At 45.2% G+C, this 22,415-nt stretch overlaps 1 protein-coding gene across 4 annotated transcripts in view; it reads right to left on the bottom strand.

Annotated features, from left to right (window-relative positions):
* The window catches only part of ABCC4 (ATP binding cassette subfamily C member 4 (PEL blood group)), a 249,739-nt gene that overhangs the window by 92,004 nt on the left and 135,320 nt on the right, over positions 1-22,415 (bottom strand). For all 4 annotated transcript variants that reach the window (XM_064585949.1, XM_064585948.1, XM_064585950.1 and 1 more), the window contains one exon: positions 598-677. In XM_064585949.1, the coding sequence (XP_064442019.1) occupies positions 598-677 (80 nt within the window). The remainder of the gene's footprint in view (positions 1-597; positions 678-22,415) is intronic.

Here is a 22,415-nt window from a genome sequence, read left to right as displayed (position 1 = left end):
AAAAATAAAAAAGACATTTTCTGAGATGACTTTGATCCCGTACTCAAATTATTGGCTTAAATGTACTTGCCTTTAAAGGCTTTGTATCTGCAATAACTGCTCTCCTTTGTCCTTGTTAACAAAGTATTATTTTCACCTTATTATTACTAATCTTTTCTTTGTTAGTAACCACACCTGGATTTATCCCCCAAAATGGTGCAGTAAATATTTGTCCTTTGTAGTAATACAATGCATAATTTAATCAATCTGGGCTATCTTTCCGTGAGAGGTGATTGTTTCTATATTATGAAATGTGCTCACAGTAAAGGGAAATTCATGCCAGATACCTGGAAGGCAGATGCAGAACCACTTACCAAGCCTGTAGCTGCTTCGAACCAACCTTGACAAGACTGTGTAGCCACTCCTACACATGAGGTATTACTCATGTTAACTTAGCCTCCGAATCAGAACCACACCTTTCTCTTACAAACACGGCCTTTACTAAGATAACATGACATCGTCAGGCCGGGAGGCCCACCCTCGGCCCCCATGGAAAGGACTTGAAAGAACAGGAACTGCAGTTTTCCGTTCAAGAACTTGGCATCACTGTGACCTTACCTGGAAGAAATCTAGAAACGTCAGGGGTAGCAAGTCATCCATGTGCCCAATGTCTTTGGAGAAACGATTTAAAATTCTTCCTGCAAGAACAGGATATGAGAAATTACTCATTTCCCCAGATAGGCCCTTTAAGGGAAACAATTCACAGACAAATCAAAACAATATTTTAAATGCATATGTATTTAATCTATTACGCATTCATACGAAATAAGCCGATGTCAGTGGTAAAGAAAAAGAAAATAGGATGATACCTAAAGAGAAACAAAAATACCACCAAATGATGGTGGGCAGGGAGTTGAAGTTTGGCCCTGATTTTTAATAAAATGGAGGGGGAGAATATCAGGAAGGGTTGGTAGATTTTAGAATGTTCTCTCCTTTTATATGCCTTCTCCGATGCCCACCCACCCAGGGGCTGAGTTGGTAAACAAATACAAAATACATAAATTGATCCCAATTGTTATACGAATTTCACTTTACTTACCAGAATTTTACTAAGTGGTACTTATTAAATAAATGTAATTATAACTTCTCTATTCCCCCCTCCCCTGAGGATGGTTCATGGAACCTCACATTTTGAAAAATTTTGGAATCCTGCCATTCCCGAGTTGTGAGTTTACTATGGATGTAATGAGTCGCTTTCTCCTGAGGTACAACCGAGTGTGACAGACTCATTCTTAAATATCCAACACGACCAGAGGAATGCAGGCAGGAAAACAGAAATATCACTTAATGATTAACGATCATTTTGTGGGGCGCCTGGGGGGCTCAGTCGGTTAAGCGTCTGCCTTCGGCTCAGGTCATGATCCCGGGGTCCTGGGATCGAGTCCCGCATCAGGCTCCTTGCTCAGTGGGGAGCCTGCTTCTCCCTCTGCCTCTGCCCCTCCCCCACTGGTGCTCCTGCATGTGCTTGCACAGTCTCTCTCTCTCAAATAAATAAAATCTTTAAAAAAAATGTGTTGTGGGGCGCCTGGGTGGCTCAGTCGTTAAGCGTCTGCCTTCGGCTCAGGTCATGATCCCAGGGTCCTGGGATCGAGTCCCGCATCGGGCTCCCTGCTCTGCGGGGAGCCTGCTTCTCCCTCTCCCACTCCCCCTGCTTGTGTTCCCTCTCTCGCTGTGTCTCTCTCTGTCAAATAAATAAAATCTTTAAAAAAAAAAAAAGTGTTGTAATGAGCACTGGGTATTATGTAAGACTGATGAATCACAGGCCTATACCCCTAAAATAAATAATACATATGTTAATTTTTTTAAAAAGATCATTTCTTATTACTCATGTATCTCCTTCCTCAGAATCCATGAGAACAGTACATCCTAAAGGCTTCAGAATTAGAAAGTGAGAACAGATTTGTACTAAATATCTAGTCTTTTAAAACAGAGAATTCACAGAAACTGAAGCCCCCCCCCCCAGCCTATTTTGTTACAGGTAACTCCTGAGAAATGTGTTTGTCTCGGCCCCTGAACTTCTTTTGTAACGGACGCTTCAGGAAGCCAGCCTGCAGGGGAGATGTGGGGCTCTACACACTCTTCCCAACATCTATCAGAAGTGACTTCCTCCCGAGGCCCTCCATACCAAGCCACGACCGGGCCATGACTGCACCACGACTGGACCGGGAAAGGCCAGAGGCTAGGAGCTGAGCTGCTATTGCTGGATGTGCAGGGTCGCCCAGGTGGAGAGCTGGAGTGACTAGAAGCTTCTGCGCTTGGCCAGGCTACAGCATGACAACCCAGGCCTCCACGTCTCTGACTCAGGTTTAGGAGATACAGACTCCAGAACCCGTCTTATAGTGACACTTTTGGCAGGCCGGGTGACAGCTTTTCTGAGCCTCTAATAATACCTCCTTGAGAGGGTGATTCTGAGGATTACCTGGGTTCATGCATGAGAAAGAACCTAGTCACAATGCCAGGCACTTTAGCAGGTGCTCAAAACAAAACAGCAAGGCGAGATAATTACTGTTGCCCACCGGATCTGCAGCTAGTCTCCTGGGAAAGCCTGTGTACCAGGCACTATCAGAAGGTCAACCTGAGAAAATGCACATTCAGTTGCTTTAGGATGGAGCTTGAGATTCTGCATTTCTACCAAGCTCCCAGGTGATGCCATCTGCAGCAGACCACACTTTGAGGGGCCAAAGGTTAGGTTATTTAATCAGTCGTGCTTTAGAAACATTAAAATCAGACAGGCAATTTCCCACATATTCTTAACGGATTTTGTAGACTACCTAGTTATTTTTTACCTTCCCGAAGTATCAATATCAAAATGAGGAGAACATGCATTAAAAAATGTTAAAAGACAAAAAAAAAAGTTAAAAGACATAGTTTAAACACTTATTATTTCCTCAATGGAAAAGCCCAACTTTTCAACATAGTCAGGATTCAGAACACTGCAAAAGTATGGTTCAGCTTAAATAGTACTGAGACCAATATTCAAGTTTTGGGGTTTTTTTAAAGGTGAAAAGGCTACACAGAGATGAATGATACATGACAACCATCCCTTTTACCTTCCACCAGATGTAGATCCGAGAGACCCATGGTTGGCAAACAGCATAAAATAAAAGGAAAACACAAACAACTGAGAAAAACCATTTCCCCACACGGCTACTACAATAACTGAGCTGGATGTCAAAGACTGTCCAAAACCTAAACCCTCCTTCAGCAAAAGGCAGAGTATAGAAAATGTGAGATTAGGGGAGTCAATAAGTTACCTCCTTGCTCCAAGAAACAATTAAAGGGACGAATGGTGTTTGCAGACTATTTCATCTGTCTCTGCCGTAGTCAGAGCTGTGATTTCAAGTTCAAGGCCTCGTCGTTATAAACTTTTCTCAAAGGTCCCCAAATCAAATCTGGATGATGAATTCCCTTCACACCCATGCCATGCCTCTTCATCCAAATGGCATTTGGCCCGCTGGAACATCCCCAGGGACATAGAGGGAAGGGGGATTCACCGTGAACAGGGGGGAGCCCAATCCACTTCCAGACTGTTCTGTTACACAGGGCTTTCCGACATTAAACCGAATCTTTCCTGCCTAGAACGTGCAACCCTCTGCTTATTCTGCTCTTACAACCACACAGAGTGAATCTAATTTCTCTTGACATGACAGCCCATCAAATGCTTGAAGAAAGTTAATCATATCCTTTCCAGACTTCTCACATGCTGTTAGCCCTTGGTGCCTCAATTATCCCTCCTAAGGCACAGTGTCCCATCCTGGCCACTGCCTCCTGCCCAGACTCAGCCGGCCAGTCTCAGTGAATGCCTTGTGTCCGGGATTAAAATCAACAGCCCAGGCCTCGTTTGATTACCTTGGGATAGAGTCGCAACACCATCTCCCCTCTCCTGCGCAGGACGGATAACCGATCATGAGACCAACAAGCATAGTCAGTTCTGGTGGCCAGATCACATTTTAGACTCACATAGAATGAAACTCCATGGGGCACCTGGGTGGCTCAGTCGTTAAGCATCTGCCTTCGGCTCAGGTCATGATCCCAGGGTCCTGGGATCGAGTCCCACATCGGGCTCCCTGCTCCGCGGGAAGCCTGCTTCTCCCTCTCCCACTCCCCCTGCTTGTGTTCCTGCTCTCACTATGTCTCTCTCTGTCGGGTAAATGAATAAAATCTTTAAAAAAAAAAAAAAAAGAATGAAACTCCACATTGCACAGGTAGATTTCAGGGAACAATTGGGTAATATGTATAAACAACTTTAAGAACGCATCCCTTACAACCCAGAAATTCTAGGGATATATTCCAACGAGTTAATAAATGCATCAAGTATGTTCAATGGGGGTTATTTGGCAAGTGAGACATAGGAACCCAAACATTTAGTCTGAAACAAATCTATAATGTATTGTGTGCAATTTTAATTTTTTTTATCAATGCTCTTTTTCTATAGTGACTATGTTATTACTTTTATAAGAAAGCAAAGTTGGGGGGGTGCCCACCTGGGTGGCTCAGTTGGGTAAGCCTCCGATTTTGGCTCAGGTCATGATCTCAGGGTACTGGGATCGAGCCCCGTGTCCAGCCCCACGCTCTGCAGGTAGTCTGCTTGAGGATTCTCTCCCTCTCCTTCTGCCCCTCCCCCTGCTTGTGCACTCACTCGCACTCACTCTCAAGTAAATAAAATCTTAAAAAAAAAAAGTAAGGTGGGGAGGGGAATAAGGCTGGGAACAAAGGGGAGGCAGGGAGAGAGAGACCTCGCTTGGAGTCCACACCACCAGAGAACCAACCAGGGTCCTCCTAACTCTTCTGTCCACAGGATAGGATTCCCACGAAAGAGGTCACTGAACTTCCGGTCAAAATACAAATCCGTAAAAAAAAAAAAAAAATACAAATCCGTAAGCGATCTTATTTTAAGAACGGATTCTACAATCTGAGCTGGAGGCAATTACCTGTCAGTCGAGTTCTGACGCGTCTCTCATACGTAGGATTCCTCCACTTTCTTATAACCAAACTATAACGTGACATTTGGAAGCTCCCAGGTCTAGTGTGGACCCTATTCTTTTTTTTAAACAAAAAAGGAGGTATGTTTACATATCATAAAATATTTAAGTATATTTTTATTGAGGCATAGACTTTATATCTTGTAACATTCACCCTATTTAGGGCACGCAATTCAATGAATTTAAATAATGCTACTGAGTGATACAACCATCACCAAAAATCAGTGTTAGGACATTTTTGTTGCCCCCGGTAAGATGCCTCATGCCATTTACAGTGACTTCCTGCTCCTACTCTTAGCCTCAGGCAACCACTAATCTACTTTCTTTCTCTATAAATTTGCCCTTTTGGGGCATTTCATAAAAACAAACTCGTACGGTATGTGGTCTCTCATGTCTGAATTCTTTCATTTAGCCCAACATTTCTGAGGTCCATCAATGCTACAGTGTGTCAGTGACTTCTCCCTTCTGAGCCCCATTCTTTAGCACAGAAGTGGCCTTGGGCACCAGCACAAAAGGCCCCATCAGGCCACGCCACACCTGACTGAAAGGTTGAAAGTGGATGTGTTTCATCAATTCTTGGATATTAGGAACTTCTATATGCTCATGTTTAGCCTCATGGAAGGTTCTAGAACCTAATTCTTTTGCTACGAATGGGCCACTGGCTTGACGGCCCTGCAGAATCAGAAGCCAGGAATGCTCGGTCTGGGTCAGGGTGGGAGGACAAGTGAAAGAATCACTGTCCTAGTGATAAGTGGGATCTCGATCCAAGCAGCCCGTCCAATAGAGACGATCTCTCCAAAAGGGCAGAGAGAGTGGACCTGTACCTTCCAGGGACAATGCAACGGGATGGGGCAAAGTTTGACTGAAGGGAAAGGATATTCAGTGATTGCCAGAGATGGTCACAGGCTGAAAAAAATCACTGTGCAACAGGAGGGAGATACTGACGGAGCTGGACGAGCATGGAGTTTCTGCATGATTCTATACAAACCAGTTCAGCCTAAGAACAGGAGCTATATAAGTCTGGGAGTTCCACGTGACCATCAGCTTTGACGTCAGAATAGGTCATCAGCATGGTGGCTGCTCAAAGAATGGCATGAAATAGAGCAGCAGGAATTAGGAAACCATCGGTGGGAAACCAGCAAGGTTCTTGTCTTCCTCTGACACTCAGTAGCAACCAGTCTGCGGGCAACTCATCCAATGCCCATTTAGACACAAACCCTTGTCTGTGGAGATGATGATATTTGCTTCCCTTATGTCACAGGATCAAAGATTGTGAGGCTAAAAGAGACGGTGCTTACGACGGCACCCTCTAGGGTGTGAGATGGCACACTCATGGGGTGTTGTCTGAGTCACCATCAGGAGATTATAGAGCTTTAAGGGAGCACACAAGGTCTTGAGGGCTAGTCCTTTCCAAACCTTGTCTTGTCAAGAGTCTGCAATTCTGCAGAGATGCCTTGAAGAGGAAGTAGAAGCCACCTTCTCTCAGTCCCAGAGGCCCCCCCGCCCTTCTCCCGGAGCTGCCGGTCCCCTCCCCCGAGCTCTCCCTAAACAGCTTCCCTCACGTCCCTCTGGACATTCAGACAGTGGATGGTGGCCTTTGAAGAGAGGGTTCTGAAGCTAACAGAAATGTTCAAATCCTGGTAGATCGAGCTCCTTGTGCTAGAGAGGAGGACCCACGGTCTAGCTTTGCTCAGGGTGATGCATTAATATTTCGTTAAGGAGCAAGTGTTATGGCCAAGCCATCCTGCCATTTCCACACATCAGAAAAAGGAGACATGAGAAAGTCTACTTTTTTTCTCAGGCTAGAACCATCAGCCATTTTTCAATTTTTCTGGGTCCCTTCATAAACTCTGCTCACTTTCCTTCTAAAGACTTGCTGTTTGCTTATACACACCAAATCTTATCTCCATTCCTGATCTCCCAGGGCTTCCTTGGGCACGTGGCTGTCATACAAAACATCTGAAGCTCGACACATCTAACCTGCACAGAAGCCTTTGAGATTGGCCCGCAAATGCCCACGTCCAACTTTTCCAACTTTGCCTTAGACCTCTGCCCCAACACCCAGTATGAAAACTTGTAAGTCATTCTGACTGATCTTCACGTCACATAAATCACTAGCAGGACTTCACTGCTCACTTAAAATAATTTCATGGACATCCTCGATTCTTTATCTGTCAAATCCAATCCATCGAACTTTCAGAACAGCGATGTGGGGGCGACTGGGTGGCTCAGTCATTAAGCGTCTGCCTTCAGCTCAGGTCATGATCCCAGGGTCCTGGGATCGAGCCCTGCGTCGGGCTCCCTGCTCTGTGGGAAGCCTGCTTCTCTCTCTCCTGCTTCTCCCTCTCCCACTCCCCCTGCTTATGTTCCCTCTCTCGCTGTGTCTCTCTCTGTCAAATAAATAAATAAAAATCTTAAAAAAAAAAAAAAAAAGAACAGCGATGTGAAGGGACAGAAGAGAGGTACTTACCTGACCTGTCCATCACTCCTGGCTCCAACCTTGTCCTCATGGGGGCCTTCTTGCTCTCCCATTCACTTGCCAAGAAGGCCCACCATCCAGTCCCATCTACCCAGATTTCTCAGCCCTTTCTCCTCCATGAGACTCTCGCTGACAAATGTAGTTCCCAGGCATGTGCCACTCACTCGACCTCCTCCATTTTTACTGGACAGGCTTGGGAGACCTGTGCTGTCCTCTTAGGAACCCGCACAGGCCTGGCCACAACTAACAGACCAAAGAAGCACGAGGTGGCCACGCCGCTGACTAGCTGCCAAGTCATTCAGATTTCTGCTCTCAAGAGCTACAAGGTCAGAGAGTAGCAGGAAAGTGGAGCACATTCCCTACCCAAGCCAAGGGACCTGGATACATGCAGGAGCCCCATGACAAAGAGCCCAGCTCCAGCTTCTGGAAAAGGGGGCCCTGCTTTGGCTCCATGAGATTCCTGCTTCCCTTCAATCAAACCCTCCTCATCTGAATAACGTGGGTAGATCCCGTTTTCATCCCAAACGTCCTGACTAGAACTATCACCACAGATCCAACTGGAGACTTGCTTATTAAAATTAGTCAGGGACATGATAGATTTTGTCAAGTGAAATGCTGAAATTACGAATTACCCTTGTAGGTAACAAAACATTTTTTTTAACTGTAATCATTTTGGCAGAACCTTTTTCTTGTGAATTACAGATTTGTCTTTTTAAATAAAAGATATAAAGCATAAATACATCTTTTCTTGATAACCCAGAACTAATATTCGGAGCATCACTGGTTTAACTGTTTCTAAACATGGTGGGGTCCTCGGGGGCTACCTGAGATGCACTCCTGCACTCCAACGCACTATGGTTTTCTAATACTGTCCTTTCAGCTGACACATTTTGCTGTTGTCAAGAGCCCACCTCCAATCTTTCACTTTTTAGGTTTAGTGATGAAGACTGTGGAGACACTGCAACCAAGTAGGGCCTAAAATAACACTCAATATGCTCTCAGCAAAGACATACGCAATTTTCATGGTCTCAGGCAGTTTTTCTGACACTTTATTTGAAGAGAGACTATTTCAGCTTGCCTCCAGATTCCCCCTAGAGCCTGGGTATATTCTCAGAATATCTCATAAATCCATTCAGTGGTTTAACTACTTTTCAAGTACATTAGTCCTACATTCACAACTAGGTTGTACACCCTTTGTAAACATGAACCATGTTTCACACACAACCTATATAACAAAACGTCAAGTGCCCAGCGGGTACACAAACCGGATTTGCTAATAAAATACAATAAACCCAGTGGCTTTCCAACTTTTTTTAAACGACACACTCCTAAACAAAACCATAAACAAATCTGTAAAATAAATATAAGAAAAAGCAGCTCTTACTAAGGAGAGATGGTGAGACCTGGAACCCACTCAATGACCTCTTTCTGCATGTCACTCAGGGGGTGGAAATGATCACTTGGATCACTAGATTAGACCAATACTCTAGTCTTCTTCAAGCTGTAAACATATCAGCTAACTCACCAGGACGTTGAGGGCCGCTGAGTACCTAAGTGGCATTAGATCGGAAATAGCCCAACACTCGTAAGAACAATGCTTCCCAAACTCTACTCTGTACACAGATCTCCCCCAAGCCTGGTGAAGATGTATCTTCTCAAGAGCTCGGGTGCTGTCTGACATCCTGTTTTTCTAACAGCTCCAGGGGCATGCCGTTGCTGCGCACCCAGGGATCACAATCTAAGAATCTGGAAAGTACGACCATGTTCCTTCTGTCTCAAAAACCTAGAAGATAACCTTGTCACCTTCACACGTGTTATTACTGCCCCTTTAAATTCCCTTCCTTGAGGCACCTGGGTGGCTCAGTTGGTTGGGCATCTGCCTTTGGCTCAGGTCATGATCCCAGGGGCCTGGGATGGAGCCCCACACTGGGGTCTGCACTTAGTGGGGAGTCTGCTTCTCCCTCTCCCTCTGCCTCTCCACCTCGTTGTGCTCTCTCTCAAATTAATAAATGAAATCTTTAAAATAAATAAATAAATTACCCTCCTTACTTCCAAGAGCTAAAGACCACTTGTCTTTTTCTATTCCCACAAATTAAATTTCAATATAGGCATCATTAGGACAGGGGGGTCTAGTTTATTCACTGCTGTTTCCCCAGGGCCTGAACAATGCCTAGCACATAGAAAGGGCTCAAACACATTCTGAATGAATACTTTATAAAACAAGCCCTTGTGCTCTAAGTAACAAATGGTTTGCTTCCAAATGCCGTCTCTATTTCTAGTGCTTGATATTTCATACAGTTTTATTTGGCAGTGTTTTCCCAACTGGGGAAATTCATGTTGCAACATGAAGTGTCTGCTTTGTCATAGTTGTCACTTGCCTTGTGCTGTTGTTGAACCGATCTGTCTACGCTCCTTCAAAGGCTGTCTAAAATTTCCATGTGCAGACCGGGTTTTAGGTACAGCAGGGCACAGAAGCTGGCGTGATAACAAGAAAGCACTAGAAAGTGAGGGAACCTGATGTCTCAGAGGTGAGAGAGCGGAGGGGGGACAGCAGTCTGAACGGCTGGGTGGGTGGCAGCAAGGGACGGGTGTGGAGCAGACTCGGATCATGTGAGGATGACGAAGCAGGCAAAGGAGAGCCGGTGTAGACGACAGGAGAGGCAATGCAAGGCACAGATACCAATGTGACAGGTCACCAGATACTGAGGGAAAGTTCTGGCCCATCCGTGGCCTAGGCTTATAGAATCCCTCTGAAGCCAGGAATTCCCCCTAAGAACTCAAAGGTAAAACCATACAGGGGACAGCATTTAATTTAAATGTCGCCTTCAGAAGGTGCATCCTTACCCCACACCATTTTCTTAAGGCACTGAATTTGGTACCCAGGCCTAAGAGGGTGACGTCAACCACACGCTGAGGGAGAAAGCCTACTGTTCCCTACAGACAGCCCCTCGAAGGGCCCTTCTTCACCGTCACAGCAAATATGGGATCGATGCAACTATGGTGGCTGGTTTCCTTCTGCCCACCCTGACTACTTGCTTACATGCCAAGAAAAGCTGAACAGAGTCAGGCCCAGGGGACAGGTCCCGGGCATGTCTCCTGCTCACTCCAGTGGCATCAGTGGAAAGATTCGGGGAAAGCAGCAGCTACACAAACCTAAGGAGTACAACCAGTGGTGGCCCAGTGAATCCACTAGGGATCTCGGGGTCTCCTCTAGCAATATGAAAAATCTTCTAGAATAATCGCACTGTGTTGCCAAAGTCCAGTGGTCATTTGCCTTTTCATATAATGAAGACATTAAAACTAGTAATTTCAAAGTTCCATTACATCACTTGACAGATTGGGGGGGGGAGGGGATGAGAAGGAGTTTTAAAAGGATATGTGTGCTCTTTGTCTAATTAGGTATTTCTCATTTCTCTTCCCACCAGGAAGATACCAGGTGGATTGTCCAAACACGATGACTTGTAAATATCCCAGTGTGTTTGAGACCAAGGGCAATCTGCTTTCTACACACATCTTCAAGTCCTCCTTCCTCCAGAATACCACATCCTCTTACTCTGTACCTCTACCACCTGCTAGCCAGTCAGAAAAAGCCTCTTTAACCCCTACGCAGGGCTTGCCATTTAGATTTAAAACCCGATTGTCTGGTGTCTCTCAGGGCATTTTATAATCTAATGTTGGCACGGAACACACACTCAGCAGCCGCAACGTCACCAGACGATGTGCCTTACACACAAGCTTGGGCACGGTTGGCCAGACGAGTTTTCATGGTGGAGACACGGCCCAAGAACTCGGAAGGAGGGCAGAGAATGGGTTGATGGAGAATGGAGTTTGCCCAGGCGGGAGGAACGACATGTGTGAGGACTAAGAGGTGGGAACGGCAAAGGGATGACAAATATTTGCCTAGTGGATGGAAAGAGCATGACCTCAGGTGTGCTGAGATAGGAGCATGCTTCGGTGCAGGAGTGGAAAAAGCCAGGTGTTGGGGGAACTCCAGGGAAAAGTCCCTGTGGTCAGAAAGAGGTCCAAGCACTGTCTTCCATCATGCCTCTTCAAAGCCATTCTCTTGTAAGGAGAAGTACTGAGGGCGGCACTCGGCGGAGTCAGGACGGAGGGACATCTCACATGCCCGCCCCACCCCAGGCTGGCCAGAGTCTGAGGAGTGCTACAGAAGATGTCCCAGGACCCATTCTGATTCAGCCTCTATGTGCACAGATGAACCCTCGCACCGACGCCTCCCTGTGCCTTGAGCTACACCTCAGAGATGTAGGCAGGAGTTCTTCTTGTGGTTGTTTTGGTTCACTGATGCTTGGTTTCTAGAATACCCCACCTACCACCACCACATGAGCACCAAGTAAGTGCCAGGAACTATTAAGCACACGGTACACATCAGCTCAAAACTATATGCAAGACATAGTCTATATTTTACAGATGAAGCAGGTGTGGTGTAGAGACAGGAAGAAATTAACTCAAGGACGCTCAGCTGTAAAGCAGCCTAGCCAGGACTCATGCCCAGTGTGATGGAGATTCAGAAAATTCCTTAGCAACAGATCTATGGCATGGAGTTACTTTCCCGGACACATTTGAAAGCTCTCTTAAATATCTACTAATAAGAATGAACCAATTAAGTTATAGGCAGGGCTGGTATCAACGGCTATGGCCAGAGCAGGCTCATTCTGACTGGCTAATGCCTGCCCCACAGTATGCTAAATACTCTGAATATCACTCCTAATTAAGAGTTCCAGGAATTCTCTCTTAGCTAACCATAATTAAAGTAAAACATTTAAAATAACTCCACCTCAAAATTAAATTACACAAGTTACTGTAAGCTGAAGGCAGAGACTGACAAGTAGGCAAATCAGTGAGAGAATGAATGCACACACAGCTCTAATAAAACATATACACCTGACTGGTAAAGTCCAGGGGCTTGAGATCCAGCTCATCCCAAGCCTTGACCTGTTGTGTGACCCAGGCCAAGACCAATCACCAACTGCTGGGAAGTACCATAGGAGATTAACCTTGAAGGTTGCCCCAGGAAACCATTCTGTTACAGTAGCCAGAAATGCTTTGCCACAGTAAGTAAGTAATCATTATTTTACATTTCCTAAGTACGCAAAGAAAAACGCTGGAAAATTAAACCAGGCTAATTCCGTGACCCCAGAACTCACATGTCTATCACGAAGGAGTACGTGTGGCCTCACAGTCCACATACAGTCAGGAATGCACAGACCACTGGACAAGAACAGATAGAGAAATCTCTATCGGCGGATCTGATGAACACTATGGAGCCTTTCCACTGGAAAATGCCCACACAATAGATTTGCATGGTTTCAGGGGATTCCTAAAGCATGAACTATATTGAATGGAATGGCCACGGAGTTAAGAGGCTCTGCTAGGAACCTCTGACTCTAGAACAGGAAAGCACCAAGCACTTGACTTCTCTTGCCCCAGGAATGCACCACTCCGTCTCCAAGAAGGATTTTTCTCTTGGCTCACTATACGTGCCGATGTCTTTCAAGCTCTGTGCAGAGACACTGTCTCCTTTCTCGGGAGGAATGAGCATTTAAAACATGGAGCAGCCTCACCTCAGGGATGTGTTTCCACAGAGGCGTGGTGGTAGCAATATCTGTCCATGAAGACGTCACCTAAGCAAAGGAGTCCCACTTCCACAAAGACAAGTATGAGACCCAGTCACTGAGAAAACCCCAGTTGGAAATTACCACTCGGCATGCAAAATCAATTCTTATATGTAATGCTCAAAAATAGGACAACAAAATGTCTGGTGTGAGAACGTGACTAAACTTGAAGACAATGGGCCTTCCCACCACCCACCCTATGTAAAGTAACTGAAGGTGTGCTGGAGACAGATCAACCAACACCCAAGTCTCCTCTCCGGCACATCATTTTAATACCCAGGAACCGCCAACAGATGTTACACAAAACTGCCTGAGCTGTGTTCAAGGTAAATGGACCTTTGTTTAAAAAAAAAAAAAAAAAAACACAAGAGAGAGAAAGAACACAATTAAAAAAGAGCAGGGGAAGGGGCGCCTGGGTGGCTCCGTTGGTTAAGCGTCCTGAATCTTGATCTCAGCTCAGGTCTTGATCTCTGGGTCATGAGTTCAAGCCCCACATTAAGCCTACTTTGAAGGAAAAAAAAAAAAAAAACAAGGGCGGGAGGGGGGAGGGGAGATCGTTTTGACTATATTAGGAACTGGAAATAAGGCTCTAAGCGTTGTAAATCTACTTGTTTGCCAGTTACAAAAAACTCAGGGTACATGCCGCCTCTTAGTCAAGACGCTGCCCTTTTTTTTGCACATGGAATCGCAACCTATTCAAATACCTCCCACTCCTTTCCAGTTCAGCTTCTGTCCTGTTTGCACATTGGTATAAACGAGTCATCTGGTTTCAAAAACCAATAACCAGTTCCCCCCAGTTCTCGTTCTTCTTGACTTTTTCTGTAGCATCTCACATTCTAAAAACCCTCTTCTTGAAATAAGCATGTACGCTGGGATGGATTTTTTTTTAATGTATTCCATTTATTTATTTAAGATTTTACTTATTTATTTGACAGGGAGAGAGAGAGCACAAGTAGGTAGAATGGTAGGCAGAGGGAGAGGGAGAAGCCGACTCCCCGCTGAGCAGGGAGCCCGATGCGGCACTCGACCTCAGGACCCTGGGATCATGACCTGTACCAAAGGCAGACGCTTAACAGACTGAGCCATCCAGGCGCCCCTGGAATTTTTTTTTTTTTTTAACATCTATCTCTTTGCATTCCCACTACCCTGCTCATTCCCGAAATACAACGACCTCTCCTCGTATTTTGAGGGTCTCACCTCTCGGAACTCTATCCCCCGAACAACGATCACCACACCCCCTCTCCAAGGACAGAGATGCACAAACCAGAACCTGTCACTGCTGCCTTTTCCCTCCCTTTCTTCTTCACTGTCAATGCATCCAGCTGGGGGGTCTCTCCCCTGGACAGCTTGTGTGTGTACACAGGATGCACGTCATAACCATGAGCTGAGGAAGCCCATACACTTCCTTAAAATGTTTAACAGACTCCAATAAATAACTTAAAAAAGAATTTTAACATAAAAGAAAAGCTTCATGGACTTTACGCTCTAAGTCGGGGCTTCCAAAACACCTTGATATATTAAAAGAAAAATTAAAACCCAGACTCTATTTGGGTTTCTGATACTTAGGGGACATTCCATGAGCTTTGAGCAGCCACAGAGGTCGTCTTGTCCGCAGCAAGGTGCACGAAGGACTGCGCTGACTTCCTCAGCACCGTGCGTGTTGTTATATCAAATAACGTAATCAGAACACAAACTGTTCTTAGATTTCTGCAGAGGTAATTAAATAACAATTCAATCCCAATTAATCACAGTCAAATAAGAGTCTGTCAAAGAAGAACTCTATACACACGGGAGGCTATTTAATGGTCAAATACTTGGCAGGATCTTAGTTAAACAATGATTCATTAAACCCCCTCTGCCACACAATGGCCAGGCTGAATCAGAAGTGAAAGAATCGAAACTCTTTTGTTCTCCCATAAAAAGACATCAACCCTCCATGCATGATATTCTTTCCTTCCTCACTTAGCAGACTGCTCGACTGCATGATTCAGACCCTGCTCAGCTGCTCCCAGGCACGCGGGCATGAGAGTCTTTGGTTCCCAGCACCGTATCTGGGCCACGCTTTTCTTCCCAAGTGAAAAAGGAGAGCACGAGACAGTGGACCACACCTACATAAAGCGTTTATCCTCTCCCAGTAGGGAACAGAACAGCAGACTCAGAACCTACCTTCCAGCCCCAAGGAAAGGCAAGCTGGGGCCATTTTGCCAGCAGGAGACGGCTGCCCCCTGATCCACACAATTTATCTGACCAGCAAAAACCACCTCCCTTATCAACTTGGTTCCTTTAAATTAAACATCCCTTTAGTAACACAACTGCCCATGAAAACCCAGAGGTCCGTGTTAAGTTTGGCTGGTAATTCCCAAAGACTTTTCATCACATTTCTCAGAGGGGCTCTATTACCTTCTAGCAAGTTCATTTCTTCCTAAGGAGACTATCAAGGAAAACGACTTCCCTCTGGATGCTGGTTTTTGCCCACACTAGCATTACACGTGCCCCCGTAGTCTCACTAATGCTATTTTTAAAATGCATGATTTTTGCCCTTCATTGTTGATTCAGATCTGTATTAGAGATCGCCAAGTTGGCTGAAAATGGGCTTTATGGGGTTATATTGCAGACACTGTTGACGATTCTACTTGCCTCTTCAGAAAGGCGTTTCCTAACCTGGCTTTGTTAAATGCTGGGTCCTCACTAGTTTTACCAAGCATTTTAAAAAAGATCGAAGAAATAAAATTAATTGCATTTCTCTTTATTTAAGAACAAAATACATACTACCTAATATTTTTTTAAAGTAATGTCTCACGCAAAACAAAATTTTTTGAAGGGCGTATCTATCATCTCCTCCCACCTTCATAGGATTTATTATAATGAATCAAAGCTAAATATACGTGACAGGGTTTTCATTAAAAAGTCAAGAAACTGGGGCGCCTGGGTGGCTCAGTTGGTTAGGCAACTGCCTTTGGCTCAGGTCGTGATCCTGGAGTCCCGGGATCGAGTCCCGCATCGGGCTCCCTGCTCCGCGGTGAGCCTGCTTCTCCCTCTGACCCTCCCCCCTCTCATGTGCTCTCTGTCTCTCTCATTCTCTCTGTCTCAGATAAATAAATAAAATCTTTAAAAAAAAAAAAAAGTCAAGAAACTTCATGGAAAACTTACGAGCAGAGCATAACATACTTCAACTTTGTTCATAAATTGGGCAATAGGAAACAAAGATCCACTTTGACGGGATCTCGTTGGATTATAAAATATCAAATTCAGGGGTACCTGGGTGGCTCAGTCGTTAGGCGTCTGCCTTTGGCTCGGGTCATGATCCCAGGGTCCTGGGATCGAGCCCTGCATCAGGCTCCCTGCTCAGCGGGAAACCTGCTTCTCCCTCTCCCACTCCCCCTGCTTGTGTTCCCTCTCTCGCTGTGTCTCTCTCTGTCAAATAAATAAAATCTTAAAAAATATATATATCAAATTCATATGCAGACTATCACAGTGAATGTAGGATACACTGCACATTGTTTCAATAAATATATTAACTATAAATCAAATTACGCAGTCTTAACAGAGGGGCGAAAAAATAAAGCACTAAAAACCTGACTTTAATTATGAATATTAGACCTATTTTTGTGATCCCTCAAACACGAAACCCAGCATTTGATTTATGGTGCTCTGATACGGTGCATAATGATAACAGCCTTACATGTGTCTATTTCTCAGCTCAACTGTGACACAGAATGATTTGGGGGGGGAGGTGAGTCACACTGCGTCTGTACATAAACATACCATAGCAAAACAAATTTTCCTGCAAATATAAGCACTTTTACAGTCTATCAAAGTGGTGCCGAAAAGTAGATTTATTCACATTAAGTGCTGACGGGAATGAAACATTTCAGCAGTAAATAAAGTACATCGTAACCCCATCGTCGAATCAATGAAGTCATTAAAAATAGACTGCATTCTTCAAGGAAATGGTGAGTTTAAGGGGGGTAAAAAAAATCCTCGGTCGCAACACAGCTGACAGTCACTGATCTGGACCCTCTCTCCTCCCGTGTGCCTACAAAGAAATGTCTATGAGTTCCTTATCTTTCTTCATGTGTATTTAGGCATGTGAACTGCTACATGGCCTTTCCAGCTTCCCCACAGGCATCCCATAAATACAAATAAGAAAATACACCCTGTTTTCTTCTCCTTCTCCCCTTCTCCTTCTCCCCTTCTCCTTCTCTCCTTCTCCTTCTCCTTCTAGGCCCCAAACTGACAGAATATTATCACTTTTGTAGACTCCTGCAAATTGGCACAGTCGCATTGGGCAGAAATATGCTGAGATTATAATATCCATTTATCTAAACTGCTAGCACATAACAAAATTCAGGTAGGGTGCTTGCCACCTAAATTAATTTACTACTTGAAAAAGACTTCTTATGCCAAGCCTGTCAAAAGGAAAACAGGAAAGGAGTTAAGAAACTGTAAATAGGTTTGCGTTTGATCTAATTTTCAAGTGTAGGATTAAAAAAGGAGGAAAGCGTGCCAAGAAAAGACGACAGGAGGAGACTAGCAACAAAGCAGCCTGCAACTCGAGCCCAGAAGCCACACCAGGGACCCACACGGCCAGCCTGCCTTCAGGAGCATGCCGCCCAGCTGTTCCAGGTGGCCTGGCACCTGCCACCACTCAAGACTGGCGCCCAAAGCCACCTCCTGTGATTTACCCAAGAAGGGTGCGACCCCCTCACGTTCTTTGGGATGGCTACTCATCACAACCAAAACAAGAAGTGTTGGTAGGATGTGGAGAAATCGGAACCCTGGTGCACTGCTGGTGGGAATGGAAAAGGATGAGGCCACCGCAGAAGACAGTATGGTAGCTCCTAAAGAAACTAAGCAGGGCGCCTGGGTGGCTCAGTTGGTTGAGCGACTGCCTTCGGCTCAGGTCATGATCCTGGAGTCCCTGGATCGAGTCCCGCATCGGGCTCCCTGCTCAGCGAGGAGCCTGCTTCTCCCTCTGACCCTCCCCCCTCTCATGTGCTCTCTGTCTCTCTCATTCTGTCTCAAATAAATAAATAAAATCTTTAAAAAAAATAAAAAATTAAAAAAAAATAAAGAAACTAAGCAGAACTACTGCGTGATCCGGGAATTCCGCGTCTGGGTATATGCGCCAAAGGACTGAAGGCAGGGTCTTAAAGAGATACTCGTCCACTCATGTTCACAGCAACATTATTCACAGTTACCAAAAGATGGAAGGATCCCCACGTAGTCATCAATGGATGGATAAAGACAAAATGCGGCACACACACGCATACACACACACACAGAGGAATATTATTCAGGAGCACGTGGGTGGCTCAGTCAGTTAAACATCTGCCTTCAGCTCAGGTGGTGATCCCGGGGTCCTGGGATCAAGTCCCGGTGTCAGGCTCTGCACTTAGTGGGGAGTCTACTCCTCCCTCTGCCCCTCCCCTTGCTTGTGCTCTCTCTCAAATAAATGAACAGAATCTCAAAAAAAAAAAAAAAAAGGAGTATCATTCAGCCTCAAGAAAGGAAATCCTGACACATGCTACAACACAGATGAACCTTTGAGGATATTCTACTTGGTGAAATAAGCCAGTCATGACAGAAGGTATACTGTATGATTCCGCTTATCTGAGGTTCCTAGAATAATCACATTAATAAACAGAATGGTGGTTGTCACGCAGGGGGGTGAGGGCTGGGAGGTACTGCGGAATGGAGACAGAGGTTCCGTTGGGGAAGACGGGAATGTTCTGGAGCTGGATGGTGGTGATGGGTGCACAGCAACATGAATGTGCTTAATGGCACTGAATGTGCACTGGAAAATGGTTAAGATGGTCAATTTTATGTGCAGTTGATAATTTCTTAAAATTTAAAAAAAAGGATTCAAACTTTATAGCTATCCTTCTCTTAGAATCCATCCTCTGTGTCACACTCGTCTACTCCTGGTGACCTTGTTATAATGATAAGGTGTACACTTAGCACCGGGTGTGCCAGGGCCAAGGAGAAGGATCCCGTGGTGGCAGCCACCTCTGTCAAGACCCTGAGGAGGAAAGGAGAGACGTGCGCACTCATGGGGACCAGGAGGCTCCTCGCCCCCCTACTCCCGACCCCAACACAGGAGAACTTGCTCTCCTGGAGGATGAGGAGAGCAGGGTGAAGATGAAGAACACGGGGTGGGAATGAGCAAGGGCGGAGGCTGCCTGCTGGTGGCAAACAGAGGTGCCGAACAGTCACAAATGCCCCCCGCCCACCGCACACCGAAGAAAAGGAGAGAGCGTGGAATGTGTTAACATTTCAGTCTGCAAAGCACAGCTTGACCTTTAGGAAATGCTGGAGCAATTTTCCTTTCTCGAAAAATATTTTATACAATCAATATTCCGGATGCCCCCATCTTGTCCACTTCCCAACCCCCTGAAAAAAACTTCCACATTAAGATGCAAAAAATCAAATATCAATGGAATTCAACCCCACTGGATGGCATGGCCAAATCAACGAGCAGCTTGCATTCAAATCCTGCTATTCTCTACATTTCCAGTCCAGGGCAGCCCCTCAGAACCCTCCGTAGGACCTAGGTTGTCAGCAACACCCAAAAGCATGATTAAGAGCTTCTGAGAAGTGCTAATGGCCCTTGTCTTTCGTGAGTTTATATAACCTCAGAACAGGAAGCTAAGGGGAAACACCAAAATAAAAGTGAATCTAAATGAAAGACGACAGGGAAGTACGTATATTCTCTGCACTTCCAGGGCACGTGTCTCTTGCAATGAAAAGCAAAGATGAATATATCACTGGATCAAGAAAGGTGGAGGCAGACTAGTCTTGGCTTTAAACAAGGAAAATACCACAGATATTCTAGAAAAGAGTATCTAGGAACACATATTGAGGGAAGTGGGATCCTGAGAATCCTTTAAATGATGGAAAAGAGCCTTGAAGCAGAGTGGGCAGGAAGAGAAGAAAGGACCCTCCAGGCAAATATAGAGCTGGAGAGGGAAAGAAGCAGCACCAAATGGCAAACGGAATGCCTGCCACGCAAGGATTACTCCCAGGGCCCTTGGCGTCTCCCTTTCAGAATACATGTAATTGGTCTGGTTATGTCTAAACTGGAGGGCAGGGTGGGGTACAGGACCTAAATGACTAGTCTTGGATAGAGACTCCTTTCCCCAGAGGTTCACTTCATGGAAGACAGCACATAGCATCGGTTTTAATGTATATTCTTAAAAGGCAGTAAGTTAAAATCATTAGCTAATTGGTTTTCTATCACAATAAAAAAAATTAGCTAAATATTTTCTCTCTTAGGCAGCAACTGTTTGAAAACCTCTGAATAAGCCTTAGTGCAAGTTAACTAGAGATCAGATCAAGGAACTCACGATTCATTCACATTCTTCCCTTACCACTCAGCATCCACCACCACCAACTGCGAGATTCTGAATGTCACTCCATTTAAACAGTTTCTATGTTGCTCATAGGACCCAAAATAACAGGGAACAATAATGTCAGAATCAAAAATAGTTAAATGGGAGCACAGAAATTCTAATTTCACAAACCCAACCGATTTTTTTTCCCTGAACCCTACATCTTGGGATCATGTAAAATCCTAATAACAGCCGTAAATAGAAAATATAGAAAATCAACATGTTACTAGCATTCTGAACACCAATATTTAGAAAGAGAAAATATTTTGACAATTATATTCAATTGAGCTTATTAGGCATAACAGCTATCCACACCTATCATGTGTAACTGCAGAGATGTGATGGTAAACGGGAGCCTGAAGTCACTACTTACCTCATGGCTATAAAGGACAAAAACTAGGTTTATTTTTTTTAAAGATTTATTGGCGGGGGGGGAGGGGGGAGTACGTGCAGTGGGGAGGGTCAGAGGAGAGGGAAAGAGAATCTCATGCAGACTCCACACTGAGCATGGAGCCCAACTCAGGGCTCGATCTCACGACCCTGAGATCATGACCTGAGCCGAACTCAAGAGTCAGAGGCTTAACCAACTGCATCACCCAGGCACCCTGATAAAAACTATGTTTAAAAAAATACCCAACTAGTTTTCAGAATTGAAAGATTTTTGAACATTAGGTCATGAAAGCAGCTTCTATTTTAGTTAAATAATCAACCTGTGTTTTAAATACATTTTGCAAAAATCAAAACGATGGATTTTTAGATGTCAGTATATCATGGGGTCCTTGGCTGGCTCAGTCGGTGGAGCCAGAGACTCTTGATCTTGGGGTTTTGAGTTCGAGCCCCTTGTTGGGTGTAGAGGTTACTTAAGAACAAAATCTTTAAATATATATAAACAAATAAATGCCAGCATATCGTGATCTTTCAGATGTAATTTTTTTTTTAAAGATTTTATTTATTTATTTGACAGAGAGAGAGACAGCGAGAGAGGGAACACAAGCAGGGGGAGTGGGAGAGGGAGAAGCAGGCTTCCCGCCGAGCAGGGAGCCCGATGTGGGGCTCGATCCCAGGACCCTGGGATCATGACCTGAGCCGAAGGCAGATGCTTAACGACTGAGCCACCCAGGCGCCCCTTCAAATGTAATTTAGTGCAAAATTCATTAAGTGGAAAAATGATTCTCTGATTTTATAGTAAGGCTTTTATTATTGAGAAAGGAGATCTCAAATTAAAAAACAAAAAATGCTGGGGTAACTATGGTTTGGGCAGACAGTAGCATTTCCGAGGGTATTCCCAGCATGAATTGGCAGCATCGGGAGTCTAAGCCAAGTTCAATTATTAAAGTTACAAGGCTGGATTCCTCAGAGGAGAGAGCCAGCCTCCAACTGAAGGCAAAAGGTTCCTCTCCAAATATCCTAACTTGGAGAAGACAGAGAATTCTGTAGGCCTTTGAGCTAAATTCACCGACCTTGAGTGAAAGTCCTTTCGACTCCCAAAACCTCAGGGTGGTCGACACACCAAGGAGACAAGAGAGGGTGGAGAATCACACACCTGGAGATGTAATGAGTCATGGGGAGTGCCCAGGAGCAAGGCTGCCAAATGCCCGACCTGCAAACACCTCACCAGGTCAGCACCATCCGACACTAGAACCGTGTGTTACTATTGCAGAAAAGGCTCCCGAGGCAGAGTGGAAAGCACCACAGCCTTCTGGAAAGGCGAGACCAGAATTGGGCCAGGGGTGAGGGACAGGAGGGCCGGGGCTAGACTTCGCACGGTTGGCTCTGGAGAGAACACTGCAGGCATCATTCAGGAGAGGCATGAAGGGAGGCAAGACTTTGTTTCCAAAGCTGTCCCTTCACACACCTGCCTACCCCGTCCTCCCCCACTCCTGCCCCCCAG

This window comes from Mirounga angustirostris, unplaced genomic scaffold (genome assembly GCF_029215605.1).
Source record: "Mirounga angustirostris isolate CCGP_5_RB_7025 unplaced genomic scaffold, mMirAng1.0.hap1 SCAF_3, whole genome shotgun sequence".
Classification (NCBI taxonomy): Eukaryota; Metazoa; Chordata; class Mammalia; order Carnivora; family Phocidae; genus Mirounga; species Mirounga angustirostris.
Note: the sequence above shows the minus strand (reverse complement) of the source record. Positions and strands in the feature narration are given on the sequence as shown.